Genomic DNA, 24,359 nt, shown 5'->3' on the forward strand with positions numbered 1-24,359 from the left:
TTCAAGTCCCTCATGCAGGCTGGTGGTATTAGACAAAGCATGTTTCATCAAAGGTGATTCGATGAGGAGTTAAAACAACACAGCTTAGATACATAGCTCTCTGATTATCGGGCTTCATCCAAGAATAAAATTCTAGAATATTAAGAGGAGGCAGGCCGACCTTCATGCACAATTATTTGGATAATTGAACAAGTTGCCAGACTTGGCAGTCAGTAAAAGGTGCTGAATCATGGATTGGGTCTTTGACCAATCTACAGTTACCGTCTTTTTTTTTTTTTTTTATAAAGATTTTACTTATTTATTTGACAGAGAGAGAATGAGCACAACCAGGGGGAGTGGCAGGCAGACGAAGAGAGAGAAGCAGACTCCCCGAGGAGCAAGGAGCCCGATGTGGGGCTTGATCCCCAGGACCCAGGACCCCGGGATCATGACCTGAGCTGAAGGCAGACACTTAACTGACTGAGCCACCCCAGCGCCCCTACAGTTACCTTCTAATTAATAATACAACCCTTCTGGGTCTTTTTTTCTTTTTCTTTTTTCTTTCTTCTCCTCCTCCTCCTCCTCCCCCTCCCCCTCCCCCTCCTTCTCATGTCCAGCTCAGAGCCTGTGGTTTAAATAAGCCTGAGAATAGAATGGAAGACGTAGTACTGCTTTCCACTTTGATATGGGTGTCCTGTTCACCAGCCTCCGCAGGAGCAAGAGAAACAGAAGCCACAGATAGCTCTTTAAGAGTAAATCTCGACTGTAACAACGGAATGTTTAGACAGATGTATTTATAACAGAATAAACAACAAACTCTGAAAAATCTACCAAAATGGCAAATCTCAGTATAAATTATCACCGTGATCATTTTTTGCCTTAATTAACTTTTAATAAATGCCTGTTCTATGCCAGATACTCCGCTAGGGAGTTCTGAAATGCTTCAAAGTTGGTGTTAGTCATTTATTTTCTCAAAATATTGTTATGGTTGTTGGGTTTGAATCCAAACCTGTGCCCAGTAAGCTTTCAGTTACTCAGTTAGAATGAAGACTTTTTGCTCTTTGGGTAGCTCAGAATTCTAGAAGATGCCCTGCTTTCTGAGGATAGAGAGAGGCCTCATAAACTGATGCACTCAGAACTCCCCTAGTTCTGTAATTCCTCTTATTCCAAAATCTGTCATTGCCTTCTCAACTGCTGTGGTGAATCACACTGCTGCAAGAGTAGCTGTGTCTAATTACGGCCCTTAAAAGCACAGAGCATAGAAATGGAAAGCAATGCACTCTGAAATTTAGAGGAACTGTGGTTTTTCCAACCCATTGATTAACCCCGTGCTGTAAGTAGTGCCTGGAATGCTAATTGTTCATAATTTCCACCTTAATGTAAATGACAATTAAAATTACCTTGCCTTAAAAACAAAAAACAAAACAAAGCACGCTATTCCTGATTCACATGTGCTTAACTAATTCTCAACCTAGAAAAATGAGATGGTAATTTCAGTCCTATCTAGGTAACCTGGAATCCTTAACCATGTAAATTGAAGTCTTCATTGCTGTTCTTAGGGAAAGAGATGAAAGTTAACTGGGTCACTTTGTACTGAGAGAAACTTTAACCTTGTGCAGAGACCTTTATAAGGTAGTTCTGCTGTTGTTCTTTTGTCCATGTTCTGAAAATGGGTAAATCTGGAAAAGAACTTTGCTGCCCTTGAGAAAGGTACACATGTAGCAGATACTGAAAATGACTCCAGCGCCTTCAGTATTGAATTGCCTACCAGATTCTAAGTATCGAAGAGCGAGAGCTCTATTTGTTTCTCTATCCATTACGTAGTAACTTTGTTTTGCTCAAAGTTACTTTGTTAAGCCATGAATCTTGGGTATCAGCTATTGAGCTCTATTACATTAGGGGGCAGAGACTAGTTTAGAGATCTTTTATTGATGGGCTTTTTTTTTATTTAAGATTTTATTCATTTGAGAGAGAGAGGGAGCACAAGAGCGGGGGGGCGGGCAGGGGGGCAGAGGGAGGGGCAAAGGGAGAGGGAGGAGGGAGAAGCCGACTCCCTGCTGGGGGGGGGGGGGGGGGGGGGGAGTGGGGCGTCGATCCCAGGACCCCGGGATCAACCCCTGAGCTGAAGGCAGATGCTTAACCATATGAGCAACCCAGATGGCCCTTGATGGGCTTTTTTGTAAGAATATTCAGGACAGTAAGGAAGACAGGAAACAGTCTCAACTGTTATACATCCAGACTTTGTGGAGATCTGGAATGACATTCAGGATATTACAGAAGTTCAGTCAGTGTCAGTTGTCTGTTTTTGTTCACCATTTTGTCCCCAGCACCCATGCTTGTCACATAGGATGTACTTAAATATTATTAATGAATACATTTTGGATACTAAGCTCTACTGTATCTCTCTGCTCTCTTCCTCCTGTATTCCCAGCTAAATGTCAGTCAGCAACACACCTTCTATTTACTTACACCTTTTCTGCCTCAAGGCCTCTGCTTATTCACTTCCCTCTGTGTATCTTTTCTTTTCCATGCTATTGCTTTGTGTGTGGATTGTGTATCTCTCCAGTATGGAGCACTTTCTTAGAGCATAGTGACCAGGCTGCTATGGGTACCTTCGGTCGGGGGGCTAGCCCTCGTCGAGTTAGCTGTGGTCACTAGCAAGGTCACAGGGTATGGTCTCGCTCATAAGAGGAATGAAGTTATGGCACGCACTTAGAATATCATTCTGTAATAGTAAATTAGAGTCTGACTGGTGTTCAGTCCCATTCCGGGTCAGATTCCAAGCAATGGGAGAACACCGTATCAAGCTAGTTCATTGTTGTATTCCTAGAACTTGACACAGAGCTTGGCACATAGTAGGCACTGGAAAAAGTACTGGCTGAGTGCAGCCTGATGAAGGAGGACATTCTTTGAGCTTAGATGTATCGGGTACTGCCTAATGGGCAAGGTTAAAGAGTAAGGCAAATGTACTTAAACAATTTTTATCCTGTAGGTGAATCATTATAGCCAGTGGTAAAACACATAAAGCTTCTAAGTAGAGAAAGGTCAAATCCAGAAAGGCTTCATCCTCCTTCACTTTCGAATTGTGTTTGGAAGAAATGAGTATTACAGAACCTCGAATTACTAAGTGGATTCTGTCATTACAGTGGGACAGTTGCTTTAAGGCTACAAATCCCAGAGCTTTTTCCCACAGAATTGTCACCATCGTAAAGGCTTCATAGCAACCCTTTAGAAGTGAAACCTCATGGGATTTGGATTTGTTGAAAGAGCTGCAACATGTTGCCATGTTTAAATTGAACTGGAAGTGTAATTGGGAAATATTCCAGATTTGAAAAACAAAGGCATTCTTATGGATCATGTTTCTTGATTTCTGCGTCCCTCTTTCCACTCCCACACTCAGTTGCCACCACCACTGACAAGGGTAGGTTTTATTTTTAATGCAACATAAAAATTAGGATTAAGAGACAGTTTTGCTTGACACTATTTTGGAGGCCTAGCTAACGTTCTTCTTGCTCCACATTTGGGGGTCCTCATTTGATTAGTGCAGTGGTCCCAGGTCGCTGTCACTCTTGTTTACACATGTTAGGGCTTCAGCAAACACCAATTTGAATTATCGATGTGAATTAACAAGGCCATTGTTGCAGGTTGCTTAACCTCATTTACTTTCATCGTCACAGATATCACCCTGAAACTGGAAAAACTAATAAATGTTTTTCCATCTTGATTCCAGTTGAATAGGGAAGGACAAATGGAAGTAATATGGAGGAGTCACAGAGATGCATAACTATAACTGGAAAATACCAGGCCGTCGGTTTTCTCTCTAATAGTAAAGTCAGGATGTTGTGTTGGTTGAGTGTAAGTGTTAGAACCACACAGACTTGGGTGAAAACCCTGGCTCTGTCACAGAACCGTGTGACTTTAGACAAGTTCCTTAAACTTAGCTAGGCCTTACTGCCCCTTCTGTGAAATGGAGGGGACAATAGTGCCTCTTTCATGGGGGATAGTAGTAGGATTTAAATGTGATAATGCATTGGAAGCCCTTGCTACAGGGCCTGGCACAAAGTAAGCCCTCAGTAACTTTAGCTGGGTTTGTTACGATTGCTGTTATTGTCAAGAGTGTTGTTTTGAAAATGTAATTTTTTTCAACAACATTAGATGGTGTCAGATAATTTGGTCACATCAGATAATATAAATGGGATTAGTGTTTTTTCTCCTGGTAACAGAAACAAACAATATAGTATTTTTTAAAGTAATGTAATTCTACCCACCAATATTTAGGAGAGGAAGAGATACAGTATATGTCTTTGAAATGTACAAGCTGCCACAGGCAAGCTTACAGGTTCTTCTTCTCTATCCAGAGGTTAAGAAGAGCATCTTGATCTGTAAGTGCAGGATCTTTTATGCTAAATGGTTTCTGGAATTCATTAAGGCCTATCTAGGGAGGGATTTGATAGATCACACATGTAAAGAACTATCTTTTTGTAGTGGGATTTCTGGTGATACTTCTATAAAAATTTTACAAATATGAGTATGAGAAATTCCTGATGAACTGAACTGATGTCTGAGAGGCGTTGACACATTCTCTCATGTCTCCCTTGTGCTTATGTAGGTGAGACGGGCATTGGCAAATCCACGTTAATGGACACTTTATTCAACACCAAATTTGAAAGTGACCCAGCTACTCACAATGAACCAGGTGTCCGATTAAAAGCCAGAAGTTACGAGCTTCAGGAAAGCAACGTACGGCTGAAGTTAACCATTGTTGACACCGTGGGATTTGGAGACCAGATAAATAAAGATGACAGGTACGTCTTGGGATTTCATGGGGATATAAATGGATCAGGAGATGGCAGGACCTGTTCTGGGTAAATTCAAAGGCTAAATGTTCACTAGTTATGGGGCTGGTCTTCTGTTGCCTAAAAGAAAAGACATCCTTGTTCTCTGAGAAATTTTCTTAGAATGTTCTTCCCTGAGGTCAGAACCAGACAACACAGTTGATTCCAGCTAGTGTAAGGAAAAAAGGGATTTCTTAGAAGGAATAAGTTAGCTTATGGCGTTTTTCCAGGAGGGTCATGGAACTAGACATGGGGGCTTTCCCAACAGGAAAAGCAATCTAGAGAAACACCCCAATATTCTACAGGACAATTGGCAGAAGCCCCTGCCACCAGTCACCTTATATAATTTGGTACCCATGACGCTGGGGGGAGGTCTCGAGAACCTCCACCAGGTCTGTCCCGGATAACCACATGCCTTTACCATCACTTGCAAGGAGAACAGGTGTGGCCTGTGTGTGGCCTCAGCTGTGTGGTGCTCACTCCCTGCTTCCAGGTTTGTATAGCTGCGTCTGCTTGGTAGAAACTAAACCACATCTAGAACACGAGCTGCAAGAATCTGGGAAATGTGGTTTTTGTTTTTGTTTTTTGCAACTCTGCAAAATAAGAAGGCATTAAAAAGTAGAGGAATTTGGAATGAGCATCTGCCATGCTCTCTTAGTCCCTGAGGCAGATTGGGATATTTGACTTAATCCCCAAATTCTTGCAGATTTCAGTGAAAACTGAGAGTTGATGAGAAATCATCTGTAAGAAGCCACAGCCCAGGATTTAGGAGACCTGGGTCATAGCCTGGATTCTGCCAATGAGAAGCTATAGGACCGTGGCAATTTATTTCACTTTAAGGGAATGTCACTAGATGTGTGATACTGTGTACGGTCCTATTCTTAGGCAGAGGCTGAAGGAAGGACACTGAAAGGCAAGGCCTGGAAGAGGGTGTGGTAATAAGGGGATTATCCTATATTTTGAAGTCTTTGGTCAAAGTGGTATTAACTCCTAAAACCTCAAAGTGAAGAAAGCATTTTTATGGAAGATCTGTTGGAAAAATCTTGATTTCCAGCTGAAACTGGATCTTGCTGTTGATGTCAGTGCTTGGGGTGAGGCACTGTGAGTCCTTCTGTGAAGTATCTGGGTCTTCCTCTAGGCTGCTAGAGGTCTGGGCAGCATGCTGGGTGCAGAATTGCCAAATCGAGTCTGAATGATTGTGGTTTCAGTCAAGCCTAATGAGGAATTTAGGTCGACTGGATTAAACTTTCCCTCTCTATCCAGTGGGGTTTGTTAAGCTATGAAATAATTTATACAATAAACTATATATGTGAAAGAAAGGACATGTCTAACCTGCTTAAGAAATAAGTTATTTTCTAAGAATTGTGTTCCAATAGTTTGTATGTAGATAGAGGCTACTACCTGTAAGTCAGTCTTATGTATTCATTCATTAAAATGCGTTCAAATAAACTTGAAGATATAATTATAAAATAATACAGTTAGGTTTTAGGATTTTTATAAAACATGTACTCAATTTATAAAGCCAGGTAAGTTTGGCTCTTCTCTCTCAGTTGCTGTATGCCTTTATTTGAGGGAAGCTGTTAATCTTAAAACTTCCTGGTGTTCAACCGATATGTTAACCTCAGTCCCCAAATATGTTCACACTCCTTTTCGAGATCATCCATCCTATTCATCATTCTTAACATCAGATATCTTATGACTATTTTAAATATTGTATTCATTTTCTTTTTTTTTTTTTTAGATTTTATTTATTTGAGACAGAGAGTGAGAGAGAACATGAGAGGGTCAGAGGGAGAAGCAGACTCCCTGCTGAGCAGGGAGCCCTATGTGGGACTCGATCCCGGGACTCCGGGATCATGACCTGAGCTGAAGGCAGTCGCTTAACCACTGAGCCATCCAGGCGCCCTATTGTATTCATTTTCAAAGGAAGTTAGAGAAAGTTAAAATTGTTGCAGGTCCAAAGATGATTCTAGAAGGGGGCTTCCAGAGACATTTTTGTGCAGTGACAACATAATGGGAATAAAACCCCAAGTCAGTAAGATATGTTTGCTTAGGGCTCAGAAATTTTATTAGTACCAAGAGTTTGTTTGTTTCTTTTTAAAAAAATTTTCCTCAAAACTGTGTATATTATATGCATATGTTTTATCAAGAGGAACTTGAACTATTTTTATCTAGAATGTGTATTGCCTAGAGATATTTTAACTACCCTGATATATATGAGCAACATAGTAATTAGGAAGAAATATTTAATTCATTCTCTAGCTGAGCACTGAGCTCCATTTTATCTATAGAGCAATTTAAATGCTCTTCAATAAACATTGTCCTGTAATAACAGGAGCACTTGTTAGATGTAGTGAGAAGGATTTTATTTCGCATCTGGTCAAAATGAACTATCTGTACATTGTGTGGGGTGGGGGACAGCTAAGCTCAGACCCTGCAGCTGAGCTATTGCTCTTAATTTATGACCTCAATGCCAAGGAATGATGGAGAGGTTACTGCCTGAAGGCTGTTTGTAATACCAAGTGAAATAGATGTCAGGCTTGTGCACTCCCTGATTGGAAGGCAGTAACTGGACCTTTTCAGGATCCCTTCCTGCAGGAATGAGAACCATCTTCCAGCATCTTTCTGCTAAGACTCCATGTGCTCTTCCCGCTCAGAGTCATTGCCTCAGTGGCTGCACTGAATTGCCTCTCCCCAAGTGGGGATTTTCCTTCGGCCTGCTGGTTTTCACTGGCCGGCGCTGAACAGCAAGTGGCTACTACTATACCAATTCTCATATTTGCAGCTGGAGGCCTCTTTAAGAAATTATCTGACTCATTTGGGTCAAATAATAGTTTCCAAGGAGATTTAGAAGAGAGGAAGTGTGATATTAACCTAACCTAGATACCAAATATTTTTTTCTTCTGAAATTTCTTGACAGCTGTTGCATAACCTCTTTAAATGGCATTTAGAACTCTGTCCCCTAGAAGGCATTGTTGACACTGTTGACTCTAAACCCGAATGACTATTGTTTAAAAAAAATTTTTTTTCGGACAGTCTGCTTCCATAAAAGAATTGGAAGTGAGATATGCATTTTTGCATTGATATGTAACCATATGGGAAGCAATGTGCTGTTTCTCTAAACCCATGATTATTTTTACTACTTTGGGGATGAGGCAAGCTTTTCTGCCATGAATGCAGGACTTCAAGAATGTCCTGGCTTGTTTATGTAGGCTTCAGTCATGTCAGCATTCCTGCATGAGTATCTGCCTGAGACCGAGCTAGCTAGAAGGAGGCAGGAAGAGAGATCTGGTAAGGTTTCCTGTTAGGTTTAATAGCAGGATTAACTCTTCATGGTTTAAGGGCTTCTTTGTTTTGCTGTCTGTATTCTTCAGTGAAGAAGGGGAGGGGTCTGGAGAAGAAGGTAAACCAAGTTTTGTCATAGAACTGGAAATAGAATAATTCATTTGCCCCACATTTGGGAAATGGGAGATAGAATGTCAATGGCATGTCACTAATTGTAATGATAACCCTGAAAAGCATGAATAATTGAAATCTTCAAACTCACCACATCTTTGTACCAGAGTTATAAAATGGTTTTGAAGTAGACCATTTGGTCTTTCTGTTTGCCGCACTTTCTGATGGAGGTAGTTGAGAGATAAGGAAAACTAACTTTAACAGCAAGGTAGAGAAAAATAGATGGTAGGTATCTGGCCGTATGTAAAATGGAGAGTCGGTCCCTGAACAATGGTGTTGGTTCTTTTGCAAGAATGATCAGTGGGTAGCTTGGGTGGATAGAAAACATTGTATAAAATATCTTTTTCCATCAGTTTCAGGGTCAGCCTCTGTATTTTATTGTGGACTCTGTGGCTGGAGGTATATGAAAAAAATGAGTTGTGGGTAAAAAGGACTATTCCCATGCCTTAAGAGGAGACAATGTAAGGACTAGATTTGATTTGCCCTCCACTTTCCTCTGCTTGGTATGACTATAATCCAGAGAAGTTGGAACTGGCTAAACAGAAAATAAATGGGTGTCCTTTCTCTAAGAATGGAAACTAGCAAAAGGCAAAATTGGGATTACACTTCCTTCTCTTTATGACTGTGAATGTAGATAAGAAGTGGAAAGGAGTAGGAGAAGAGGGGCAGATCATTTGTTTAAAGGATTAAGAAGGGGAATACAAAATTACTGGCTGACTGAAACACAGGGAATACTGATTTTGGTAAATAGTTCTCCTGAAATACATTTCTTTGTAATTTGTTATAACAATTAGAAGTTAAAATTGATGGAATTTCATGCTTGATTGTGTGTGTTGTGGGGGAGTAGAAGGGGAGGTCCCCGGGTGGTGTGCATGGGGGTGCCATTCACCAAGCGAAGGAATACAGGGAAGTGTGGGTTTGGGGGCAGGATGAAGAGTCCCATCGTGGACACATTTAGTTAGAAGAGCCAATGGAGATATCGCGTAAGCAGTTGGATGAATGGTGCTGAAACTTGAGTGAAAGATCTGGGCTCCGAGCAGGGATTTATGAATTATCATCACTTAGATGGTGAGTAAAACACAGGAGTAAATGTGATTTTTCAGGGAGATCACATAAAGGGCAAAGAAGGGGATTGGAAGATTAGCCAGAACTCCCTGACAGGGGAAGGCAGACGGAGACCCACGATGTAAGAGGAGAACGAAAGGTTTCTTGGGATATATTGAATCCAGGGCAGAAAGCATTCCTCCCTGGAAAAGGAGAGGTGTTATGCTTCCCATAATCTTGGAGGTTCAGAATCAACACCAGAGGCAAGAGGGAAATTAGTAGAAAGCAGAAACATACTTGGAGCCTGCTGGGGAGGCGGTGCCGAGAGGCTAAAAATCAGGAACTGGTGAGGCAGGAAGGAGCAATTGCTTGTGAGCTGCTTTTCCTTTCCTTTCTGAAGAGGGTGTTGGAGAAAGACCCTGGTTCCCCAAACACTTGCCTCAGTGTCCAGAGACGGAAAGATGAGGCCTTGCGCTGGCACAGGTGGACCTCGGTGGAATGCAGGGCATGAGCTCAGCAGCAGAATGGTTACCATGAGCCAGGTGAGGGTAGGGTTCCTTTTCCCCCCCTTCTCTTTCTAAAAAGTCAGGCTTGCTTTTCCCCTGTTTGTTGTTTATTATTTTTTATTATATTACTATGAAATAGTTATATCTTACTCTTCTGTGCTAGTCCTTTATACATATTAGCTTATTTGTCACAGTAGCTCTCTGATATAGGTACTTTTTTTGTCCTTGATTTACCTATGAGGAAACTGAAACACAGATGTTTAGTAACTTGCTCAAAGTCACATAGGTAGTAAATTTTTGGAGTGGGAGTTGGTTTGGCTTGAATCCATGCTTCTAATCACTATCCTATGATAATATTATTAATATTGTTATGTAATACCTACCTGTGTTTTAAAGTGCAAAACATAGAAGAAACTTATCACTTGCTCATTCTTTCTATTAGAATTTATTGGGATTTCTGTTGTCATATTTAGAACTTTATTATTACAGAGGCATATCCTGCTTTTTCTTTAAACCACTAGAGATTTTGTCTGCTCAAATTGCATCAGTGGATTGTGATGAATCACCAAGGAAAAATATCAAAAACCTTTTTTTCTGAGTGCTTTCAGTTTTTGGTTATAAATGTATTTTTTGTTTTGTTTGTTTGCTTGCTTTCTCAGGGTATCTGCTGTCATCCACATTATCAAAGATTTGTAGTTCCCTTTCAAGGATTTCAGTTTTACTATATGAGTTAGGGGAGCCGAGTGTTGAAAGGTTTTTATTTTTCTTAAAGCTTAAGTCATTCCTCAGCAAGATAGTTAAGTTTGGAGAGAATTAACCCATTGTGTTCCTAGTAGACCAATCTCATTGCGGCTAACACTGACTTCTGAGCAGTCCCCTGGAGACCTGAAAGTTTATAGCTTTTCCACAGTGACCTACCTAATGTACTGCTGAGTCCCTGGAGAACATCTGGTTTATTGAATGCATATTCCCAATATACTATTAATGATTATGGTCAGTTAATAGAATCATACGTAATTATTCAAAACGGATTTTAATTATGATTTGCTGAGAAGGGTTACAGCATTTATCTCCCAATCATAAAATTTCAGAGTTGGAAGTAATCTTGAAGCTCCTAATCACCCAGGCCCCTCAGTTTATAGATGAAGCTCTGGAGGGAGCACGGAAGAGCTCCCACTAGGTGATACCATGGCCTAAAATTGAAAACCACTTTCCTTTTGTGCACCAAAGTCAATCAGTTGGCAGAGGCTGTCAGAATCACTTTATTAAGACAGATTCTGAGACTCCGTTTTGGCCCAGCAGGAAAGAATGCCACAATTTCTTAGCAGTGTCTTCCATGGGAAGTGACAGCATGGTTCACATATTTATAATCTCTGTTTTAAAGGATGAATGTTAGCCAGGAGAATACTAGGAAGAAGTCTGTTCTGGGTACGGGGGGCTAGCGTGAACAAAGGCACGGAGGCAGATGAAAGCTTCGTGTGTGTGACTGGGACAGACGTGGCGAGCCAGGGAGGGAGTGGGAGAGAGGAGCTTGAGAGATGTTCAGGCTCCAGAGGATGGAAGGCCCGGGATGCGCAGGTAAGGCTTTGGGGCTTTAGCTCTTAAGCAAAGGAGCCATTGGAGACTTTACAGAAGGATTGTCCTGCACTGAACTGCATGAGAGATTTATGGCTAGAAACATGCTCATTTGAAGGTGTGTTTTACAAAACATTCTTTTGCATTCTAGCTATAAGCCAATAGTGGAATATATTGATGCCCAGTTTGAGGCCTACCTGCAAGAGGAATTGAAGATCAAACGTTCTCTCTTCAACTACCACGACACCAGGATCCACGCATGCCTCTACTTCATTGCCCCCACCGGCCACTCCCTGAAGTCTCTGGATCTAGTCACCATGAAAAAGCTGGACAGCAAGGTACCCACTACCACGCTGGCCACTGTCCCCTCCTTTTAGATCACCTTTATCTGAAGGCCCTGATTTTTCTCCTTTTAATGTCATTCGGTTGTATTGTTTTGTTTTACAAGACTGTTTTCCAAGCAGTTTTAGGTTCACAGCAGGGTTAAGAGGAAGGTACAGAGATTCCCGTATGCCCCTGCCCCCACATCAACACCCCCACCCGATGGGCACGTTGTCACAGCGGTGCACCTGCGTTGACACATCAGCCCCCCCAAGTCCATGTTTATATTAGGGTTCCCTCTTGGTGGTGTACATTCTGTGGGCTGGGACACGTCTGTAAAGACCTGTGTTCCTCATTATAGTGTACAGAGTACTTTTCCTGCCCTAAAATTCCTCTGTGCTCTTGCCCATTCATCCCTCCCCACTTCCTCCAACCCCGTAATTGTCTTTTCTGCTTTACAGAACAATAGGGTTTAGCAATGTGAGAAAAATGCTTCAAAACCTCTGGATGTTAGGCTAAACAAAATAAAACAAACAAACAAATAAAACCATGGAGCTCTTTACCAGGTATTTTTAGTTCTTAAATTAACACCAGTGGGTGCTCTGATGAGGAATTAAATAGTGGAGGCACCTAAAAGGTCATAGGAAGGGTTAAATTTAGGGAGATTGAAATACGAAGTCGCAATTTGTTTATTTTCTTAAAAGCTTTCTTTAAATTTCTTCGTTAAAAGTTTTTAAAAATTTGGCTTTAATATGAAGTTTTGAGTGGGGAAAAAAAGTTTTAATTTTTTTTTTTTTTTTTTTTTTTTACTTCGGTGATAAGGGCAGTCTGGTTCCTTAGATTTAAAACAGAACTGTACCCGTGTGTTTTTACAAAGTAGTTTCCGTTTGACACCTGAGCTTTTCACATTAATAACCTCTCCCTTTCACAACATTTGAAGGAAAGTCCTGATAAGTTTGATAACGTTTAGTGACCTACTTTACAATTAATTTGATTTTTTCATTTTGAAATAAATGGAAGACGGTACATTCTGAAAACAAAGAAGCAAATAACAATGGGAACGACCCCTCAAAAGAAGCTGTGGTGTTTTCTCTCCTAATCTTCTTTTTGAGTTCCACGAGGAGTCTTACCGTCTCTAGAGGGTTTTGTTGGGTGTTATTTTTTTGTCTAAACAACACTGTTGGAAAGATGCTCTCTCTCTAGAGGAACATGACAGAGAACACTCAGAAGACCAGCCTGTCCCCACGGCCTCTCTCTGAACTTGCGGCCAAAGTGCCGGCTGTGGCTGACTCAGAGCCAGGCTCCCGGGCTTCCAGCGCGTGCAGATGCCTGGGTTTACAGAAACATGGTCTGATGGCCTGAGTGGATTACTGCAGCTGTAGTGCTCTCCCGAGAACACACGGAAACCCTTCTCCATCACATTTGTTTCAGCTGCATTTAGCCACAGATGGCGGAGGGATCTGGGCCACGAGGCAGGCTCCCTGTGCTGTCCTGTCCTGGCCACGGGGCTGGGGGACAGGCAGGGACGGAGGGGGGCTCCTGACTGAGGCCACGTCGGTGGGCCAAGCCAGGCTAATATTCAACAACAGGGTTATGCTTAGTAGAGTTGAGTTAAAAAGGGAAAAGAGGAACGAAAATACAGCAAAGCAAATACAGCTGGAAACAAACTAACAAAAAAGTCCCCAGAAAGCAGGTTAAACTGCCTTCAAAGAATCACTATTGCTGTAGAGCTGGGCATGCTGGAGATCATCTGAAAATGGTATTTGCAAAAAGGTTTGTTGATACAAGCAAAGTGAAGAGTTTAGGCTCTTAACTATATAAGTCACAAATACATGATAATTTCAGAAAAGATTTTCAAGCACCTGCTACCAAGGAAGATTTTTTTTTTTAAGTTTATTTATTTATTTGTCAGAGAGAGAGAGAACACAAGCAGGGGGAGCTGGAGAGGGAGAAGCAGGCTCCCTGCTGAGCAAGGAGTCCAATGCGGGACTCGATCCCAGAACCCTGGGATCATGACCTGAGCTGAAGGCAGACGCTTAACTGACAGAGCCACCCAGGCCCCCCAAGGAAGAAGATTTTAAATCTAAATTGCTTGGTTCATCTATCTACTCTGATCAGACTGGCCCAAGAAACTGTGAAGCTCTGCCATTTTGTCTGTGTAACATTGAATGCCAAGTGTGTACAAAAGATAGCCCGTAAGAACAACGGGCAGGTGTTTTGTTCCTTGGGTCCTGACCCACACATTTCCTCACCACCAGCGTGTTTCTCGGTCTGTGACTTGCTGGATGAGACCAGGCACGATGAGGGTAGGAGTGGGTGGAGAAATAGGGGAAGAATAGGTTTTTTATCCACATGTGTCCTCATTGTGATGTATCAGGGATTTTGATTTGGCTCTTGGAATAAAAGGGGAAGCAAAGGAAGTAAAACATGACCACGAAAACCTCCTTAAAGACTCCCTCATTCTCTTGCTAGGACGGCTTTCTTACCACGTCCATCCCTCTTTCCCCTGAGCTGGGTGGAGAGCACGGCCCCAGGTATCGGATGTCCGTAGTGTCTTACTGAAAGCTCTGTACCTACCACGGAGCAGAGGACAGTTAATCTTAAAAAAAGGAATTTAAAAAAAATGTGCTGTGTGGACAGTGCTGGGGAAAGTTGGAAGAATGACTGCCGTTGGGGTTTGGGGCTTGTGCTTGAGGGTGTCCCTAGCTTTCACGCTGGGCTTTCTGCCACGGTTGTCAAACTCGGCCTTCTTCCTGGTCTTTGTAGCCTGTGCCCCGAAAGTGAGCCTTGTCTTTGGCACCAGGTCTCATTCTGGTATGAAGAAGTAATGTGATAGAAACCAGTGTTTCAAGAGAATTAGTTGGTATCATTTTGAAAACTTTAAAAGTAGGCGAAACTGTTTTTGTTTCAGTGAATACGTAGATTCTCCACTCCTAGCAGTCATTAGAAAAAAAAGAGGGTGTTATCCTGGGAGAGTTGGATATGCCCCTGTTCTGACTAACACAGTCTTGGCTATTACACTGTTGGGAACATGCAAAAATCAAGCTCCTAAAGTAGCTGGGAGGGGTCTAAAAGGAGTGGCTGGTTATTGAAAGAATAGGCTTTGTTATTGCTATTTGTCATAGAGTAACACTTCCTTTTACTCTGTAAAAAAAAAAAAAAAAAAATGAGGTAGAGGAAATTACAAGTATGGTTTCAGTGCTGGATGGGAGGAAGTAAAAGTGTTCACAGATGGAGCTAAAAGATTATCCCATATCTTCTTAATTTTGCATCTGGGCAGAAAGTCTGATTTTCAATATCATCTCTGTTTTTTAAGTGAAGGTTTACAATTTTTGTTGTTTATTATGTTTCATTCATTTGTCTTGTTTTTCTTACATTGGAATTGTGTAAAAATAGATGTGTTTGTTTTATAGGTGAACATCATTCCAATAATTGCAAAAGCTGACACCATTGCCAAAAATGAACTGCACAAATTCAAGAGTAAGATCATGAGTGAACTGGTCAGCAATGGAGTCCAGATATATCAGTTCCCCACAGATGAAGAAACGGTGGCGGAGATTAATGCAACAATGAGCGTAAGTCCTCAAGTTAGGAAGAACCTACCAGTAATTTTCCTGAAAGCTTTTCTTGGTAGCAGCATTGTAGAGTGACTAGAACCCTGGACCGGGAATCTGATTCTTCACTGTGGTCCAGCCCTGTCACTATGGCGAGGCATTTAAGCACCCTGCTCCTCAGTGTCTCTATCTGTCAAATGGGAAAGTTAGGCAAGCTCATCTCCAGTTTCCTTCCCACTCCAACAGATAAGATTTCTACAGCCAATCTCGTGGGAAGGGAATGCCTGCCCGGCACCATGTCATACAAAGCGGCTTACAGGAAATAGATCTCTGCTTGTTTCTGGCATTGTTGGCGGAAATATGTCCACCTGCCTCATTTTGGCTTCTGTGATGGGTTCCTGCCTTTCCCTCCTTTCTGCTTCTCCTACCCTTTCCTGAACCCTTGGGTTAACTGGCAGTCGAGGTATAATTTCTTCACCTCACAGGCAGGATGGTCAGAAGAGAAAGGACTAAAGCTTCAGCAAATCTTAGGTGCACCTGCGATATGATGTCTTGTGGTGAGCCTCCATGCTGCCCGCTGACACCTGAATCTTTCCCACTGCCTCTTTTGTATCTCACAGCCATAGCTCCTCTCTTGGCCACAATTACTATACATTTTTTTTTCACTTAGGAATGCATAACTTCTGTAAAAGTAGCGTTCTTTGCACATAGTAGATGCCCAATGATGGTTTTTGGAATTCTTAAAATTGTAGGTTAGCTTCAGTGAAATGCAATTAGAAGCTATTAAATAAGTTGCCTTTCCCTGGATACATGCTAAAAAATGATCCAAAAGTATGCTATTGGCAGCAGAAGTCAGTCTAAGTTGTGGTAGGTTGAGCTATGTTCTACTTCCCTTAGATCTGGTCATGAAAAGTGTCTAATGAAGTCATTAAATGCACCAAAGGCACTGTTTTTTTTTAATTAACAGCTTTATTGAGATATAATTGATATACTGTACAATTTACCCATTTAAAGCATGTAATTCAGTGGTTTTTAGTATATTCACAGGGTTGTACAACCATTGCCACCATCAATTTTAGAACCTTTTCGTCACCCCAAAAAGAAATTGTGTACCTTTTGGCAGTCAATTCTCTAACCATTCCAGCCCTAGGCAGCCACCACTCGACTTTCTTATCTCTATAGATTTGCCTATGCTAGGCATTTCATATGAAGGGGACTCCTACTGAAGCTCATCTGGAGACTTAAATGACTTGGTCAAAGCCAGCTAATAGCACCACTGAGATTTCAACCCTGGTCCCACATCTGTGTTGTTTGCCATCATAATTTAGGAGAACAGGGTTATAACACAAAAATTTTTTCTTCAGTTCAGCATATGGACTTTTCTATGTAGCACTGTTTCTTCCTTAAGTTATTCCTGATATGCCTAGGACTTTGGAAGCCAGTGCAGCTCCTCCCCTCTCTGGGACTGTTGTATGAATTTAAAATTTAGGAGCTCATTAAAGCAAAGATAGCCCAGCTCCACTCTGTTCTAGTCTGGTCACACTCTGAGTTGTATGACCCACTGTGGCTGCCATGCTCCTGTGGTCAGGATAGTAAAGGCTCTGGAACTTCTGGAAACTGGAGAGCAGGCTCTTCCTGAGGAGATGGCCTGAGGGGGTGTGTAAGGAAGGTTGTCATAGGGGAGAGTGACTGCTCTTATTCAAAAGACAGAGCTGAAACCAACAGTGAACGGCAGTGAGGGGTTTGGCCATCAGGACCACCGCAGCGTAGCAAACACCCCGTGGAAGGAGCGTGTTCCCACTGCCGGGGGGTGGACCACAGATTCTGAATCAAAGTGCTTAGAACAGCTGTGGTAGAAGGAGTTCCTAAGCAGGATCGAAACAGGTAGCATGTGAGGTCTCCTCCACATCTAGAACTCTCTGGTTGTGGGTACCGAGAGCTCTCTTAATAATCATAGTGCCTGACGTTTCTGACATCTGTGGAGGATTTACTGTGCACCAGCTGCTGCGCGAGGCCTTATTTACATTTAGTGCCCACACCAATCCCGTGGGTAGGTACTCAGGTGAGAGGAGACCGCAGCCCACCCCTCACATGGCACAGCTGTCAGCGGGGCCGGTGGGAGTGACGCCCGTGGAGCAGCGAGCTCGTGTTACGGCGTTGTCAGGAGCTCGGGCAGGGCAGCACTGGTTTATTCTGCTGCAGAGCCATGATTTGGGATGTCAGCGTAGGATTTGAGAAATAACGTGAATGAATATCATCTAATTTTCTCTTTATCTCCCTCCCCATCCTCTTAAATCATTTTGGATGGTCATGCAACTAAATTCGTGTTAAATTTCTTGGAAAGAAAATAGCTGTGAATCTTGGTTCTTTCTCTCTTTATCTGATTAATCGAGCTGGTTGTCCCAAATTAATCTTGTTCTTCAACAAGAAATTGTTTTTTAGGCTCTCCATTGCAAGCAATTCCTAGTGATGAAATCCCACGTGATAGGTGGAAAACAGATTTCTTTGGCAGTTGCTTTTGTCCCTCAGGGTGAGCAGAGAAAACGGTTTTCTTGGGTCATTACACCAAAATGTTGGCCGGAAGGGTCCTGGTGCTCCTCAACTTCAGGGAACATGTTACAGTTCCAGAATCAGAGTCTGAGAAAGAGAATGTGTTTCCTTCCTTTCTCCAGAGTGTGAGATGAACCAGAAAATAGAACTATCCTCAGCATCAGTGAAATACCACTTGGGCAGCCTGGGCTGAGAGTTATGCCCTCTGTGGGAGAGGATTTGGCTTTGAAACATTCTTGTCTTTCTCAGCTTCTCTGCAGTAGAAGAGCAGTGGATCAAGGAACTCGAGATAATACGTCTCGGAACATCCATTTCAAATCTTCTTATTTTATATGCTAATAGAAAAAAGGTGGAATTACTATCTGTTCCATCCCCTACTCCCAGAATGTAGACATAGGTACCAAAGAAGTCAATGTGGAACAGTCCGTTGTCTTGAACACCACCTCTGCTTGAGATAAGTCTGGGCTGCAAGGCTTGGGCCAGTAATTTGGGCTAAAGTGTATTTCTGACTTGAATTTTGTGCAATGGCCAACTATCTGAACCAATGCTGTTCAATAGAAATATAATATGAGTCACACAAGTAATTTAACATTTTCCAGTAGTCACATTTAAAAAGGTAAAAAGGGGGCGCCTGGGTGGCTCAGTCAGTTAAGCATTGGACTCTTGGTTTTGGCTTAGGTCCTGATCTCAGGGTTGTGAGATCAAGCCCCATGTTGGGCTCTGTGCTCAGCATAGAGTCTGCTTGGAATTATTTGTCCCTCTGCCCTTCCCTCTGGGCTCTCTCTCTCTCTCTCTCTCTCTCTCTCAAAATAAATAAAATCTTTAAAAAAATATGGCAGAAGTGGCATTATAAAAAAACAAAGTAAAAGGAAATGTGAAATTAATTTAAAAGTTTTACTGAATATATTCAAAATATTACCATTTCGACATGTAATCAATATAAAAATTAATGAGATACTTTGACAGTAAGTCTTTGAAATCCAATGTATATTTTATAATTACAGCATATCCCAATTTGGGTGAATACTCAAGTTGCTTCTAACATACTTGAAAGTTTTTCAATATGAACTAACTACCAAAGAGATAAGTTTCCTCTAATGTTTGCATCCACATTGAGCAAACTGGTTCTTCTTTTAGAAGATTTGAGTTTGAAGCAAAATGAAGTGAAGTCCCCAAACAACAGAATTTTATCTAACGGAAAAATATTTTATCTTCCATTTTAAAATTTAAATGTAAATGAATTAAAAGTAAATAAAATTAAAAATTCAGTGTCTTAATCCCACAAGCCCCATTTCAAGTGCTCAGTGGCCACACATATTAGTGGCTGTGGTCTTGTACAACACGAGTCTGAAGCTTCCTGTGTGGGTGCAGACTCCTACCGCTTCCCTTGAAGCTAGCTCCTAGCACCTAGTCCGTATTTGGTTGTAGAAAGGGTGGGGTGCACGCAGCCCAACCCCAGAGCCCCGTGCCTCTCCTCCCTCTCCTCCCCTCCCTCCCTGTTTTCTCCTGCTGCTAAGTGAGGCCTGCAGAAGAGGGCGGAGCTGGAGAAGGTAACTCGTCTCTGTCCTTGTGTCGCTTCACAGGTCCATCTCCCATTTGCAGTGGTCGGCAGCACCGAAGAAGTGAAGATCGGCAACAAGATGGCCAAGGCCAGGCAGTACCCCTGGGGTGTGGTGCAGGGTAGGTGCACAGTACGGGAAGGGTGTCTTCACATTTAACCTCTGTGGTGACTGTCCACTTTCCTTCCTTCCCTGCTGTGTTTGGGGAGGTGCTCAGCTGTAGGCAGGAGGAAGGGAGCAGTAGGGTTCTACCCATGACAGTTGTCAAGCGAGGAAGCAAGACACGGTGACCAGGTAGGTAGACCGTGGGGAGCGGTGAGTGCAGAGCCCTAGTGCCAGTGAGGCAGCCCCTCAAAGAGTGTTGGCTTGTGTGGCAAATTCAGTATACATTCCTGATAGAAAAGAGTTCTTGCCTAGTAGTTTCAACCACTCTCATACCAGTTTCATCGGCAAAGTATAAGAAAGCTGCAAAACGTTTCTTGTAAATAAGAGGATACTTGTTTCTCCATTATCTCTGGAAAACTTGTCTTCCAGTTAAATATTATCTCAGTAAATTATAAGGCTATCTGACCTAGTTTGGCACTGTGGGACATGCCCACAGTCTCTGATCTAAAGAAGCTTCCCATATGTTGCTTGGCTGGGCAAGGACTCTGTTACCTGCCCTTGTACCTTTTTTTTTTTTTTTTTAGAATTTTTTTTTTTTTTTTTTTTAATTTATTTGACAGAGAGAGACATAGCAAGAGAGGAAACACAAGCAGGGGGAGCAGGAGAGGGAGAAACAGGCTTCCTGCTGAGCAGGGAGCCCGATGCGGGGCTCGATCCCAGGACCCTGGGATCAGGACCTGAGCCGAAGGCAGACACTTAACGGCTGAGCCACCCAGGCGCCCCTACCCTTGTACCTTTTGAAGGAAGATGCCCAATGCTAGAGGTTAAGTAGGATCACTACAGAAAATTCCTTCATTGGTTTAAGATCTATCAGTCCTCCTTTTCTTTTGTTCTGAATAAAGGCAATAAATCTGTGAGAAGTGAGAAGAAATTACACCTTTGGGGTTCCTGGGAAAGTTTTAATTTTTATGAATATTACCTATTTTTCTACAGTAGAACTTTTTTCATAGTGTTGATAAAATTTAAAGAAGCGATATGTAAGAACTGCCTTGTATACTTCCAGGGGGCATGGAGTAGTGGAAATAGACCTGGCTTTGCAGCCTGATGTTGGGGTGTTTAAATGTAGACTCTGCTACCTCTACTCAGGAGGTCAGCGTGCTTATCACAGCCTTGCTTCTGCATCTGCAAGGCAAGAGTCGCCACGCCTACTTGGCAGAATTATTCTGAAGAGTAAAGACCATATTTACACACTTGCTCCCGCGGTGCCCTGCCTCGAGCAGGCCCTCTGCAGTCAGTCCTGTCATCAGTGTCATGGTCCGCGTGGTCGGCACTCTTGTCTTCATTGGAAAGGTGAGACGAATCCAGTAAAGGTCTTCAGGTGGCTTTGAGACTTCAGAGATTTCAGGAGCAATGGTGATCACCTCTTGAAAGTGTCACTTCAGATTTTCAGGGACATCGTTGCTAATAGCCACCCCCACCTTCCCATCTCTCGCAGTTGAGAATGAAAACCATTGTGATTTCGTGAAACTTCGGGAGATGCTGATCCGTGTGAACATGGAAGATTTGCGAGAGCAGACTCACACCCGCCATTATGAATTGTATCGGCGCTGTAAGCTCGAGGAGATGGGTTTCAAGGACACTGACCCTGACAGCAAGCCTTTCAGGTATGAGGGCACCTAGCAGTCAGCTGTTCTCCAGATAGTGGCTTGAGTGGTGTGTTGGTGCATCATGGAAATGCTTATTGGATTGGGGCGCCTGGGTGACTCAGTTAAGTGGCCGACTCTTGATTTCGGCTCGGGTTATGATCTCAGGGTTGTGAGATCCATCTCCACGTTGGGCTCCGTGGTCAGTGGGGAGTCTGCTTCAGGATTCTCACCCCCTGCCCTTCCCTCTGCATGGGCACAGGTGTGCGCGTGCAGATGCGCGCGCGCGCGCACACACACACACACACTCTCTATCTCTCTCTCAAATAAATAATCTTTCAAAAAAAGAAATGCTTGTTGGATTAAGATATCAGTGACAGAGGGACCTGGTGGGGACACCTTAGTAGCATAATTGCCAGGCATCGTGATCACCACTTTTTTGGCATTATCTCAACTACCCCATGTAGTTGCTGTCATTATCCTCCTCATTTACAGGCCAGGACACTAAGGTACGGAAAGTGTAAACAACCTCCCAGGGCCCTATAAGTAGGAAGTGAACCCCTGCTCTGAACCACTCTACTCGCAGAGGCACAGGGCCCAGCGCAGGCGTTTACCGAGTCATGGCCACTCACTTCAGCATGCCGCGCTCGTGGCTGCCGGCCAGGTCTCTCTTCCCAAGGCTCTTCCCAGCTCTCAGTGGTTCAGTACAATGCTAGCTACTAATGAGGAGGAAAGGGAATAACTTGTAGAAAATGTCTTGTGTATTTTCCCACATCATCGATGGATGGAGACCCAGAGGCCCAACGTGAAGGGGAGAATACTAAAATTAATGTAGACTTAGCAGCCTAGCAAAGGCCCCGTCCCTGTCAGAACCTGGTGGCGGGGGAGGGACGGCAGGGGCTGAGTACCTTGGCCACGGAGTGGTAAGGGCAGGTGGGGCTTCCGGGCCAGATTTACCACCTCCGGGCTCAGCAGAGGATTGGCTTTGTCGTTCCTGGGCCCACACAGCAGTCTTAATGGAGATTGCAGTTGAGGTGATGCGAGGTGTGTCTGGGCACAGAGTAGGGGCCGCAGTTCCTTGGAAGACACTTATTTCCTCCTCTGCTGCCTCTGTTTTTGGCATTTAAATTAAAATTCCTCCTGCAAGCCCAGGGTAAGTGCCCACCAGGAGGCGGCGTTGCTGGGCGGTTCCGGCTGGCTTCCGCAAGGCCTCCCTGACTTCCTGGGCTCTGGGACGGTGGCGGACGGCATCCAGGCCTTGATTTGTAGACAGTATGCTTTATTCACACATCTGCTGCTCCCCATTTGGTCTCGTTTCTTCTGGCCTAAGGTTTCTTTGTTTTGCTTTGTTTTGTTTTTATACCTCACTGTAATCTCACATTCATTTATTTTTTTTATTGAGGAATAATTAACCCACAGTATTAGTTTCAGACGTCCAACACAGTGCTTCAGTAATTCTAGGCAGTACTCAGTGCGCACCATGCGAAGTGTGGTCACCATACAACGTTAGTATAGTATCATTGACTGTGTTCCCTGTGGTGTACTTTCCATCGCTGTGACCGATTTATTTTACGACTGGTACAAACTTGATCTGTTTCTATCTTCTTTTATTTATATCCAGCGTCCTCTTTATTTCACCTATCACACCCTTGCCCCCACGACCACCAGTCTGTTCTTTGTATTTTAGAGTCTGGTTTTTGTTTGTTACTTTGTTCATTTGTTTTTGTTTCAAAGATTTATTTATTCACTTGAGAGAGGGAGAGAGAGAGAGAGAGAGAGAGCAAGCAGGAGGAGGGGCAGAGGGAGAGCAAGAGCGCACCGAGCACAGAGTCTGACTCGGAACCCGGTCCCACGAGCTGGGATCATGCCGAGCCGAAACCAAGAGTTGGACGCTTAACCGACTAAGCCACCCAGGTGCCCCAATTCCTCTGCCTTGTTTTTTAGATTCCACACATAAGTGAAATCACATGGCATTTGTCTTTCTCTGCCTGACTTATTTCACTTAGCATGAGTTCCATCCATCTTGTCATAAACAGCAAGATCTAATTCTTTTTTTATAGCTGGATAATATTCCATTGTGGGTATATGCCACATTTTCTTTGTCCATCCACTTATTGATGGATGCTTAGGTTGCTTCCCTATCTTGGCTTTTGTAAGTAATATTCAATAAACATAAGGTGCATACATCTTTTCAAATTAATATTTTTATTTTCTTTGGATAAATATCCAGTAGTACAATTGTTAGATTGTATGATATTTCTATTTTTAATTTTCTGAGGAACTGCCACACTTTTCCAGAGTGGCTGCACCAGTTTACATTTCCACCAGCAGTGTGTAAGGGTTTCCTCTTCTCCACATCCTCGCCAACACTAGTTATTTCTTGTCTTTTTGATACTAGCCATGAGGCAATATCTCATTGTGGTTTTGATTTACGTTTCCCTGATGATGAGCAATGTTGAGCATCTTTTCATGTGTCTGTTGGCCGTCTGCATGTCTTCTTTGGAAAAATGTTCAGATCCTCTGCCTATTTTTTAATTGGATTTTTTTGGTGTTGAGTCATATAAGTTCTTTATATAGTTTGGATATTAACCCCTTATCAGCTACCTCATTTGCACATATCTTCGCCATGCAATAGGTTGCCTTTTAGTTTTGTTGATGCTTTCCTTGGCTTTGCAAAAGCTTTTTATTTTGATGTAGTCCCAGTAGTTTATTTTTGCTTTTGTTTCCCTTGCCTGAGGAGACATAGCTAGAAAGAAAAAGCTGGAGGGATCACAATCCCAGATTTCAAGATATGTTTCAAAGCTGTAGTAATTGAAACTGTGGTCCTGGCACGAAAATACACAGAGAGATCAGTGGAACAGGATGGAGAGCCAGAAATAAACTCACACTCACATGGTCAGTTACTTTATGACAAAGGAGGCAGGAATATGCAACGGGGGAACGAGAGTCTCTTCAACAAATGGTGTTGGGAAAACTGGACAGCTACATGCAAAAGAATGAAACTGGACCACTTTCTTATACCATACACAAATATAAACTCAAAATGGATTGAAGACATAAATGTGAGAGCTGAAGCCATAAACTAGAAGAGACCACAGGCAGTTTCTCTGACATTGGCTATAGCAACATTTTGTGGACATGTCTCCTCAGGCAAGGGAAACAAAAGCAAAAATAAAGTATTGGGGGACTGAGGTTTCCTTTTTGATAATGAAAAGGGGGAATAGATTATAAA

The 24,359-nt window shown here is 42.8% G+C and overlaps 1 protein-coding gene across 6 annotated transcripts in view; it reads left to right on the top strand.

Moving 5' to 3' along the window:
* SEPTIN11 (septin 11) overlaps positions 1-24,359 on the top strand; it is an 89,123-nt gene that overhangs the window by 48,897 nt on the left and 15,867 nt on the right. For 5 of the 6 annotated variants that reach the window (XM_073891809.1, XM_073891811.1, XM_073891810.1 and 2 more), the window contains exons 3-7: positions 4,589-4,784; positions 11,547-11,733; positions 15,130-15,291; positions 19,404-19,500; positions 20,980-21,148. In XM_073891809.1, coding sequence (XP_073747910.1) covers positions 4,589-4,784; positions 11,547-11,733; positions 15,130-15,291; positions 19,404-19,500; positions 20,980-21,148 — 811 coding nt within the window. Of the gene's footprint in view, positions 1-4,588; positions 4,785-9,714; positions 9,857-11,546; positions 11,734-15,129; positions 15,292-19,403; positions 19,501-20,979; positions 21,149-24,359 lie in introns of those variants that run through there. The other variant, XM_073891812.1, reaches the window with a different exon arrangement.

This window comes from Callorhinus ursinus, unplaced genomic scaffold (genome assembly GCF_003265705.2).
Source record: "Callorhinus ursinus isolate GAN/ISIS: 27379988/994484 unplaced genomic scaffold, GSC_fseal_2.0 scaffold4, whole genome shotgun sequence".
Lineage (NCBI taxonomy): Eukaryota > Metazoa > Chordata > Mammalia > Carnivora > Otariidae > Callorhinus > Callorhinus ursinus.